The following is a 12,206-nucleotide window of genomic DNA, read 5'->3' on the forward strand; positions in this document are numbered from 1 at the left end:
TTCTATCCCTGGCATCCCGTATGATCTTCCCAAGCAGTGCCAGGAGTAATCCCTTACTGCAGAGCCAAGAATAACTTCGAACCACTGAGCATCACTGAGTGTGGTCTCAAAACAAATAAACAGAAAAATCCCCATTTTAGTGGATGGTAATAAGAAAGGTGTAAATGAGAAGACAATGGAAGATACTAGAAGTGCAGGCAAAAACTAAAAAGGAGAAATCCCTTCTGTTTAAAATGGAAGAAAGATTAAAATAAGAGAGATTGGTGGATCCAAAATGAAGCAAAAATCAAACACAACTCCAGGACAGCTTCCCATAAGAACCCACAAAACACACTGGGATTATAGCATCATTGCATTTCTGTTTGTAGTATCACTGCCTCAGCCAGCTCTGGGCACATGGAACAATTTGGCTCTCCATCGTGTTTCCTCTGGTGAGCTGCTATTTACACTATCCACCTCTTTTGAAAGATTTCTCTCCATTTAAGACTTTTAGAGCCACAGTTGACCTTGTACACCAATTTCTGATTTCTCATTTTGCAGATGAAGCATTGAGACCCAGAAAAATAAAATAGTTCATGTTTCTGCAGCCAGCCCACAGATTGATATTGAATAAATGGCAGGAGGCCCTCCAAAGCTATAACCCAGTAGTAACTTAAACGTCATTGTACGCAATAAACCTAATCTCTCTAGCGTCTCCTTATGTTATTTTTCTCTTGACAACAATAACACTGATGATCCAGCTTTTTCTGCTTTCCCTCCAAAGTGAGCATAAATTTATCACCTAAATGGAGACCTGAGTGTCCATGGCAAGTATTGATGCTTACTGTGGGACTCAGATGAAAATGAAACATCAGATCCTCCAAGTGTTCCATAAGTAATGAATTGTGTCTGCCTTTCAGGAGTCTCTGTAGATTCCTTCTATTCAGGACGTCACTCTTGTCTTGTCCGTTTACAGCTCCCGTGATTCCACTGTGAAACGTGACCATTTTCCATCCTTCTCTCTGTTTGAATTACCTGGCAATCACGTGACAGTCCCAGTCACCTGACAGGAAGAGGCAGATGATCCATGCATTAGGGACAGGGCTCTTACAAAATGAATTCTGTTTCAGGACTTGTGGTCCTTATCTTCACGAGGTTTTTTGTTGTTGCTGTTGTTGTTGTTTCTTTTTTTTTTCTTTTTGGATCACACCCAGCGATGCTCAGGAGTTACTCCTGGTTTATGCACTTAGGAATTACTCCTGACAGTGCTCTGGGGACCATATGGGATGCTGGGAATCAAACCTAGGTTGGCTACGTGCAAGGCAAACGCCCTACCCGCTGTGATATTGCTCCAGCCCCTGTTGTTGTTGTTGTTGTTGTTTTAATGTAGGAGTATGGCTATTTATTCAGCCATTGATTAGGCTGATTGAATTGGGCATGAACTCCACCTTGCTTTTTTTTCTTCTTTATAAATTTATTTATTGAATCCAGCCAATAGCACAGCAGTAGGGCATTTGCTTTGTATGCAGCCAGCCCAGCCAAGCCAGTTTCAATTTTTCCGCCCCTCTTAGAGAGCCCAGCAAGCTACCGAGAGTATCTCACCCACATGGCAAAGCCTGGCAAGCTACTCGTGACGTATTCAATATGCCAAAACACAGTAACAAGTCTCAAAAATGGAGACATTACTGGGCCCGCTTGAGCAAATCGATGAACAACCAGAGGACAGTGTTTGACAGTGTTTGATTTATTGAATGACCATGAGAGCAGTTACAAAGCTTTTGGATTTAAGTCTCAGTCTTACAATGATGAAGCAGCTATCCCTTCACCAGTGCCCATATTCCACAACCAAAAACCCCAGTGTACCCCCCCATCCCACACCCTCCCCTTACCTGTGGGGCAGATGATTTCCACATTACTCTCTCTCTACTTTGATTTCATTCAATATTTCGATCCCAGGCCCACCATTATTACTTGGGATTTTACCCCAACACTCAGATATACCGAAAAGGCAACCGTAGACAATTTGTTTTCAATTGCTGGTCATGAATAACATATGATTCTTCACGAGGTTTGTTACCTCATTGTTAACCTTTGTCTTCCTGTGAGCTGACTATAAGCCCCCTTGTTAAGGACTCTTGTCTCTTCTTCATGGCTGACACATGCATGCATATCTATATAAATATTTATTACATAAATTAATGCACAAGACGCCCTCTTTATTTCTATCAACAAAAAAAAAGCTAAAAACTAGAAACTTGAGGAAAAATTGCATTAACTGTCTGATTAAAAGTTAAATCACAAATTTTAGAAAACTATAGCCCCTGGGGATGTTCAAAGCTCTAGAGCTGAAAACAAAGATATGGTACTTTCTGGAACAGTAGTGACATAGGTTGGAACTGGAATACAGGGTAAACGTGTGTCAGGACCACAGTCTCTTAAAGTGTTCTTGAGCACCAAAAATTAAGCTTTTTTCAAACTTAATGTTCTTTACCACTCCAGTGAGCTAATTGGCTTTCATTATGCCAAATAAAAGACATACAGACTTGGGCTCTTGAGCCAAAGTACAGTGGGTAAAGCATTGACCTCGCATGTGGCCAACCTGGGTTTGATCCTATATGGTCCCCTGATCTTACCAGGAGGGATCCCTGAGCACATAGCCAGGAGTAAACCCTGAGCACCATCAGGTGTGCCCCCACCCCAAAATATATTACTTGGGGTAACAGATGACAGTAGTAATTTTATCACTGTCACTGTCATTGTCCTCCCATTGCTCATCGATTTGCTCGAGTGAGCCCAGTAACATCTCCATTGTGAGACTTGTTGTTACTGTGTTTGGCATATCGAATATGTCACAGGTAGCTTGCCAGGCTTTGCCGTTTTTATTCCAAAACTCAATGCTGGATCTGATTCCAGATATTCCAAAAGTAAAACCTAAACTTAAAATGTAATATATTCTTCCAGTACTATAAGTAAGGGAAGGATCTTTTTTTTAATAGTAACTGAGACCATAGATTGCTGCATTTGATGTGTATCCGCCTGCTAACCAATGGAATGTTTTGATGTCTGCCTTTACTAGTTGTGGAATCACCGTCACAGTCCTCCTGTTGTTCATCGATTTGCTCGAGCGGGCCCAGTAACCTCTCCATCAGGACACTTGATACTGTGTTTGGCATATCGAATATGTCACGGTAGCTTGCCAGGCTCTGCCGTGCGGGCGAGATACTCTCAGGTAGCTTGCCGGGCTCCCCAAGAGGGGCAGAGGAATCGAACTCGGGTCAGCCATGTTGGCTGCTTATAAGGCAAACACCTTACCGCTGTGCTATCGCTCCAGCCCAGTTGTGGAATAGACCTGAATTTTAGCATTTGTCTCTGGGGCATGTGTACTTCCCATTTTATTTTGAGCTTTTAAATCTCTGAGCTACACCCCCTCACACTGGAGTGATAGCAAAGCAGCAGGGCGTTTGTCTTGTATGCAGCCGGCCTGGCCAAGCCAGGTTCGATTCCTCCACCCCTCTCAGAGAGCCTGGCAAGCTACCGAGAGTATTCAGTAAGCCAAACACAGTAACAAGAAGTCTCACAATGGAAATGTTGCTGGGCCTGCTCGAGCAAATCGATGAACAATGGGAGGACAGTGTTTGTTTGTTTGTTTTTAAATCTCGAGTTGCACCACTTTGTCATGCCACTTGAATTTAAAAGTTGTTTTACCAACTACAGCAGAATATAATATATCTAGAAAAAAATTAACAAAATTGTCCAATGAAATTTTTTTATTCATTTTCCTACTTTCACTCATTCATTTATTGAAACTGGTACATATTGTAAGTCACTGTCACTGTCACTGTCCTCCCGTTGTTCATCGATTTGCTTGAGCAGGCCCAGTAACGTCTCCATTTGTGACACTTGTTAATACTATATAAATATTTATTACATAAATTACTGCATAAGTACAAGAAAATATGACTCATAAAAATATAGATAGAGGGTCTGGAGTGATAGCACAGTGGGTAGGGCATTTGCCTTGCACGCGGCCGACCCAGATTTGATTACCAGCATCCCATATGGTTCTCCAAGCGCCGCCAGGAATAATTCCTGAGTGCAGAGCCAGGAGTAACCCCTGTGCAGAGCCGGGTGTGACCCAAAAAGAATAAATAAAAGATAGATTAAAAAACAGCTGAAATAATCTAGGGGAGTTTCACTATATTTCACATCTTTCCTTTCAGAAAAAGCAGGATATGTAATGGATGAGAAAAGTGACAGAACTTGCTAAAGCTATTAAAGCAAAGGGCAACATCATTAGCCAAGCCATGAAGTTGAGATTCATTCATAAAATAATGATTATATGCAAATGGCAAGTATATAGGGTAGACATTTGAACTTTAAATGTGTGTTAAGTAGTAACAAGAATCAGAAAATGCTTTTGTAATATTTGTTTCTTTTTAAGTTTTGGTGGGCTAGAGCGATAGCACAGCGGGTAGGGCATTTGCCTTGAGCACGGCCAATCCGGGTTCGATTCCTCCGCCGCTTTCCGAGAGGCCAGCAAGCTACCAATAGTATCTCGCCCAAATGGCAAAGCCTGGCAAGCTACCTATGACATATATTCAATATGCCAAAAACAGTAACAACAAGTCTCACAATTTGTTGTGAGACGTTACTGGTGCCCAGTCGAGCAAATCGATGAACAATGGGAGGACACTGGACAGTGCATTTAAGTTTTGACCCTATTTGAGACACCTTAAATAATGAACCTTATCACAGGGCATGACTAAGTAATGTTATGACTAAGTAATGTCATGAAGAATGATCATATTCTTCTATAACAATGATTAGTATCACTATTATTCTCCTTTAAAAATAGATTCTTTGTAACATAAGGAAAATGAGCATAAACTTAGCTTCATACACTTAAATTAGCTGCATAGCCTTCTTAAAACCATTAATGATAGTTTGGGTCAGCATTTCAGCTGACAGTGTTTTAAAATCATCTCCTTTCTCACTTTTTCAGATAAAATTTATGTTTGGAGTAAAAGGTCAAGTTTTGTTCTCTAGAAATGAAATCTGGCATTGTACCTCCAGCTCAGACATTCTCTGCTGGAGTTAGGAACCTACTGGTGGCAGAGTCGATTTCCATCACCCCATCTATCATAGCGTCATACGAACTGTGGTTTGGATTGACTTAGTAGGATTGGGTGTGGTTGGGTTGAAACAAATCAAAATGAACAAGGAATGAAACATTTTTTAAAAACTATTTATTTGGTCGAGTGAAAAATATATAAAATGGCATGTATCGCAAATGTTTCCCAGTATCAGCCATAGGACTACTATATAGCACTGTAGCATTGTCCTCCCAATGTTTATCAAGTTGCTCGAGCGGGCCCAGTAACGTCTCCATTGCAAGACTTATTGTTACTGTTTGGCATATAGAACGTGACACAGGTAGCTTGCCAGGCTTTGCCGTGCAGGCGAGATACTGTCAGTAGCTTGCCAGGTTCTTGGAGAGGGGCAGAGGAATCAAAACCTGGTGGCCATGTCGGCTGCGTGCAAGGCAAATGCCTTACCCTCTGTGCTATCACTCCAGCCCCAACTACTATAAAATATCATGTATTTAACTATCTAAATTTGACAAGAAAAGTAAAAGTTATATCATCAAGGTAGGCTGATAGATTATAATGAATAGATTCCACCAAACTATAAATAATACCAACTGAAAGGAGAAGGTTTTAAATGAACACTGTAAAAGTAATTCACCATGTATATGTTGATAAAACTTTTTCTGTCACAAATTTAGAAACAATGAAAGCATTCTTATAGAATACACACATGATTTTCAGTGAAATTCACCCACTTTAAGAGACGGGGTGGGGGGGAATCTTACTCATCATATGCCAAATTGTTGTAATAACAACATAAACATTTATGTATTTGCATCATGGGGGAAAATCTATGAAGTGTAAATAACTTGCCAAATTTAATTGACAAGCAGTAATTTCTACCAATTAGCAATGCTTTAATGTAAAAAGATGAAACACTTTTATAACTGAAAAACGCTCTGAATACGTGAACTTTTTGACTGGTATAGTTTAAATACACACACTTTGCACAAGTAATACTTCAGATAGCCTTTTGGAAGTAAACAACTGCCTAAGGTGTGTAACTTTATTAATTGATTTATTGTCTATTAAGCAATTTTAAAGCCATGTAGATAAAAAGGTAGAAAATAAAAACTTTTGAATCATTTTCCACTCACCTTCATATCTTACATAATCACTTCAGATCTTTTTGAAACACCTATTATCCCAATAAATCTGAAAATAAAATACTACCATGCTATTTGTAGCTGAAAAAATTTCCTGAGCCTGTCAAATATGAAAGTCTAGATAATTTCTATAATCTTCAGGACTATGCAGCTATCACTTATTAATTGACCCAAAAAAAGGCCATACTCTATGAGGTAGATAATTCCAGGGAAATATCTTTATTTATTTATTTATTTATTTATTTATCTAAATCAATTCTCCTTTTGTTTTTCCCCTTCTTATCTAGTGAATGTAGCTAAGGAGAATTCTACTGAGCTTTAGCAAAGAGTCATAAGAGAGGAACAGAGTATTTTTCTGGATTTATATTGGATATTCTGAAGATTTAATTAATGGTCTTGATTTATGTTGGAGACTGTGCAGAGTTGAGAATGTTGTTAACATTAATACAGGCAAAAGAGGACACTAGTTGATTCCACTTATGTCAAACTTAAAAACTGGTACAACCAACATTTAATTCTGCCGGGACAGTATTACTTTTGGGGTCGGGTTCTTGAGATGCTGGTCAGTCATGTGTTTCTGGAGATAGAAGCCACTTCCATTAAGTGATACCACTTTGTGAATATTCAGCAGCTACTCCTGTGTCCTTTAGATATACTGTCCCTCAATAAAAAGACCAAAAGGAAATAAGTAAAACAGCAGAAACAAAAAGCATCCAGACTTCCTCTCAGACTCATTAGTTGAGTCTTGCAGACGAGTCCCAGAGCACTGTTATTTGTTGTGTCAAATGTTAAACTGCTTCAAAACAGAACCACTATTTGGGTCTTCTACTTCCATACCTTGTGGTTATAGTTTTCCCAATCACAAGATGAAATGACCTAGAAGACCCATGACAAAGTAGACGAGGGGGACGTTGTTTAGCCCTTCTTGGTGAACTAACACCATTGGCCATGTTACAGGCGAATTGTGTGAGGAGAAGCTGGACTTCTGTGCCCAGGACCTGAACCCCTGCCAGCATGACTCGAAGTGCATCCTGACCCCAAAGGGATTCAAGTAAGTCAGGGGCCTCCTTGAACCTCAGAGGGTGCGGAAGGGCTTTTTGTGGAGGAACTCCTCTTCCTCACCTTGGATCATGATCAGTGGCAGCTCTGTTCATGCTCAGCCACTGCATAACCTTGTTCTTTGTACCCTGAAGAAGATAAAATTGTCATTTAAAAATAATAATAATAACATGGGGGCTGGAGAGATAGCACAGCGGGTAGGGTGTTTGCCTTGCATGCGGCCGACCCAGGTTCGATTCCCAGCATCCCATATGGTCCCCTGAGCACCGCCAGGAGTGATTCCTGAGTGCAGAGCCAGGAGTGACCCCTGTGCATCGCCAGGTGTGACCCAAAAAGCAAAAGAAAAAATAATAACAATAATAATAATAAAGTAGCTACTATGTGTGTCTATTTAAATCTACTTGAAGGGCAAGATTTAAATTCACTTGAAGGTTCTATCTCCCAGTTGCTTTAGTATGTGGAGGTTAGTCCACGGTCAAATAGGACCTCTAATTGTATATCATGTAAACCAGTGCTGAAGATGCATGCCTTCCCACTGGAAAGTGGCCATGTTTTCTTCAAGGAAAAGAAGGTAGAATGATCCTAAGTGCCAGGATGCCTGAGAAGGTCTTGCTTTATGTCTGTTATCCCTGGAACTGTGAAGGTGGCCTTTCCACCCCAGTTTGTCTTGAGTGGCATGATGAAACCTGCAGTCAGCCTTAACATAACACTGCTCCCTCCCCTGAACTTAGAACCTGGTCACCATTTGCTCATTTTCCTAAAATGGGCTGGCATCAATTTCATTAACTCCTTTGGCACAATCTTGGTATATGTTAAAAATCTATCAACAACAACTTCTTTTCTCATAGCTGGTGGTAGTGTCGAGATCACGGATTCAGTTTCTTCATGGGAAATGTGGGGAAAGCAGGCCCAGAGAGAGCAGGGTGCAGTCTGAAGATGAAAGGTTATTCATTGCTGGAACCCTAGCTGGGTTTTAGACTTCCCCGTTGGATGATTTTGTACTACAGGTGATTGTATAGGAGGGTTTTGCCATTCATCACTATTACAGATGGTTGGTCAAGGGTGAGCTGGATTCTCAAGAGTGACACTGCTAGGTTCAGAAGTTGAACTGTGCTTACATCAGACAGCTATCAAAGACCGTTATTTGTTCCTTACCCAGTATTTATTGAATGCCAGCCATGGGTTAGGGCATGTGGTAATATGGCCGTCAAATGTTTTCATAGTGCTTTATAGCTGCTCACTTTCACTTAGATTATTTTCTCTGTGAAATGATGCAGACAGAACTGTCAGAGGACTTACAGAGTTAAAAATTACCCAGATCAGGAAGATTTTATAAAAGGAGATGGGATTTGAATTGAGACTCTAACATACTGGATACTTATCAACAGATGAACAGACATTCTAGCTAGGATGGAAGAGTAGATTAGTATCAGAGCCCCATTGGGCTTCAAAGATCCATCAGAAAAAAATTATTTATTCTTGAGTTTCATTTAGAGATTATTGTTGTTGTTGTTGCTTATTTTGAGGTGACACACAGGAGTGTTCTGAGGCTACCTTGACTCTGCACGCAGCAGTCACTCCTGGTGGGGGTTGTGACCCTGTGGGGTGCCAGGGACTGAAGCCCAGGCAGACTGCTTGCAAGGCAAGTGTCTAACCCACTGTACTCTCCCTCTCTCTATCTGGCCCCTCATTTAAAGAATTTCAGAAGCTCATTTTTATTTAAAATCCATCGTTGTACAATAGACAGACAGTACAGCACCTGCTCTTGCTGGACTAAGAATATCTTTCACTCTGCTTTTTTTCATTATATTTCAGTTTACCAACCTAAGCAAAAAGACATACTGAAGTTTTTGTTTTATATAAAATCCATATCACATCCTTGCTAAAACTTATTTTAACTCCTAATGTCTTTGATTTTTCCAAAATTAAACTTAGCACCCGAAAAGCACATCACTTACATAACAAATAGTCTCATTTCTTAGAGGACTAAGCCTCTGGGGCAAATGACTCTGCTTTAGAGGTTTCCCATAGCTTTGAACATTGTAACTATAAAATGGAGTGTTAGACTGAACAGGATTTAAAAAATAAGCAACTTTCATCTTCAAAATTAATTTTCAATGTCTTCTATCACTATCAATTGCATTGCCCACCTTCAAAGCTATTTTATGGGATTATAGGATTATAGGTTAGCTGATTCAGGAGCCCATTGTTTTCAGCAGTTGTTTGTGAGCTTCTTTTATAGCTGTTGGCAGAAAATAGGTTAAATCATATTGTACTCTGCTACTCCCGTATTGTAAATTATCACACACTTGGGGAGAGGGAGTTGCAAAAAAGAAAATGGACTTATAAAACAAAACCCCATGAAACTGCAAACGAAAATTCCTGACAAATGTTGTTTACAAAAGATGTTTTGTTACTTCAACTTCATTTTCTTATTAGCAAGCTAACAGAGCTAGCTTTACTTTTCTTGTTTTATTATATACCTCATAAATCCCCTAAATTGCTTTAAGATATTTGTAGACCATGCTATGCCATAAACCATATTTTTCAGGCATGCATATTATTGGCTATTGAACAGTAATTTTTTTTTAATATTTGTGACTTTCATCCCCACTTCTTGTCAGATAATCGAGTTGAGGGAATGGACCAGTTTTCTTGATAATAAAAACTTCAAGAAATTCTTAATTATTTTCCTCCAATTTGATCCTCTGTTTAGAAAACAAAATAAGGAGAAAGTTGTTGGTCATCGAATGAATCCAAGTGCTAATGGGCTTGAAATATAGCATTTGTGGAGTCGGGGATGTAGAATAGCTCTTAAGAGAATCACTGTGGTGAAAATGTGGTTCTCTTATCTTTTACTTTTATTTCTTTTCTCAGATAAATAATTCAGAGGGTTTCCAAGCATCTCTTCTTTCTTGTAATGCTCTGCACTTCAGCTGCTCCGCTCACATTAACACTGATGGAGACTCGGGCCTTGTCCATCGAGTTGATAATGTAGATGGCCACTTAGGATCTATTTAAACTTCAGAGTTGTGGTTTGCTTTGTTATCATTTAACATTAAAACCACTGACTCAAGAACGGGCATGCTTTTGCGGTGAGCTTTTTATGTCTTAATTTATACATACAGAGCTGAAAGTTCGCTTGTTATTTTGAGAGGGTATCTATGCTCACTTATTTATTTATTTAGTTTTTATTCTTTCCCCTCTCCTTTCTATTGAATCACACCACGAGAACACAGTTACAAAGTTGTTTGTGGTTGAGTTTCAGTCAGACAATGTTCTAACATTTATTGTAATTCAGCTCTCTTGTACTTCTTGCTCCACATCGGATATTTTCTGACAAAACCCGTGGCATTTGGTAATATCCATATTTACTTGGGTGTTTTTAGTTATCTTGTCCAGTTAAATCCTAGTGGATTTGAAAGAGAAAAGAGGACTATTAGTCCAGATTAAATCGTAAAAGCATATAATATTTTTTTTTATTTCTACTGTTTTGGGACTAGAGAGACAGAATAGTGGGAAGAGAGCTTATCATGGTTGTAGTTGACCCAAATTCAATCTCACACACCACATGTGGGTCCCCCAATCCCCACCAAGAGTGATCACTGATCACAGACCAAGGAGCAAGCTCTAAGCACAGCTGGGAGTGACCCTCAAACCACTATGTAAATAAAAGTGCCGACCAATAATTGATGAACACTCATTAACTATCAAACTGTACTATTTTACAGATAGTGTTTTATTTAATCTCTTAATATCTGCAAGATGAAAACTATTATCAGAACAGTTCTGGAAAATGACCACTTGGATTATATCATTTAGTCAAGATTATACACATTTAAGAAGAAATACCATTCCAACTGTGAAGTCCAAATTCTGTAAGATTAATTCACATATCTGACTTGTTGGCTTTTCAAGTCCAGTGAAAATTTGGTTAAATCCAATGAAAATCCTAATGGCCACATCTGTAGGAATCCCATGGTCCCTTCTAGTGCCACAAGCTCATTTTGAAAACTGTGGACACTACGCTGCTTTCCCCTTGGGTCCCTGGTGTCATTGTTAGGGACCCCATGATCGGATGAGTACACTTTTTAAAGGAAACCCTGGGAGACTTAATTATCTAACCACATAGTGCAGTGGCTGGACATCCAGACTGTCTTGTCAGATTTGGTGGGATTAATTCCTGATGCGGGCTGGAGCGATAGCACAGCGGGTAGGGCGTTCGCCTTACAAGCGGCCAACATGGCCGACCCGAGTTCGATTCCTCCGCCCCTCTCGGAGAGCCCGGCAAGCTACCGAGAGTATTGGATATGCCAGACACAGTAACAACAAAGTCTCCAATGGAGACGTTACTGGGCCCGCTCGAGCAAATTCCTGATGTGGCATTTGCAACTGTGTGTCCTTTGGGGAAGGTACTTAACTCATGTGTGACTGAGTTCCTTTATCTCTAGAATGAGGGATAGTGGTATCATAGATGTTGCAGGACTGTGATGAGGATTCAGTAAATCCATATATGCAAAATGGTGGTAACTGAGTCTGAAACCAAGGAAGTGCTAAAAGAGCACCCGTGTGTAATGCCAGGATCTGCCTCGACAATGTAACTGAGATTCTCTCTGCTCCAAGAGCACCAGAGTGAACAAACTGAAAGAAATTTCCCTGGAATTAGCCCCAGGAATTTTTATTATAGTCTTTGTCCCAAAATAGTATCTTTCCCATTTTTAAATTTTTTTTTTTATTTTTATAAGGTTGTTCACAATAATTTGTTACATTTAATGTTCCAACACCAATCCCACCGCCATTACATTTACCCACCACTATATTTTGAATGTTTCCACCCTGGCCTCCAAACCCTGCCCCCAAAGCAATACCTAATTAATTTATTTTGTATTGCTTTTTATGAATAATCCACTGAAAA

The 12,206-nt window shown here is 39.7% G+C and overlaps 1 protein-coding gene across 4 annotated transcripts in view; it reads left to right on the top strand.

Moving 5' to 3' along the window:
* SLIT2 (slit guidance ligand 2) overlaps window positions 1–12,206 on the top strand; it is a 360,390-nt gene that overhangs the window by 329,050 nt on the left and 19,134 nt on the right. For all 4 annotated transcript variants that reach the window (XM_056130354.1, XM_056130351.1, XM_056130352.1 and 1 more), the window contains one exon: window positions 7,190–7,283. In XM_056130354.1, coding sequence (XP_055986329.1) covers window positions 7,190–7,283 — 94 coding nt within the window. The remainder of the gene's footprint in view (window positions 1–7,189; window positions 7,284–12,206) is intronic.

The sequence above is a fragment of the Sorex fumeus genome, unplaced genomic scaffold, assembly GCF_029834395.1.
Source record: "Sorex fumeus unplaced genomic scaffold, SorFum_2.1 ptg000077l, whole genome shotgun sequence".
Taxonomy (NCBI): domain Eukaryota; kingdom Metazoa; phylum Chordata; class Mammalia; order Eulipotyphla; family Soricidae; genus Sorex; species Sorex fumeus.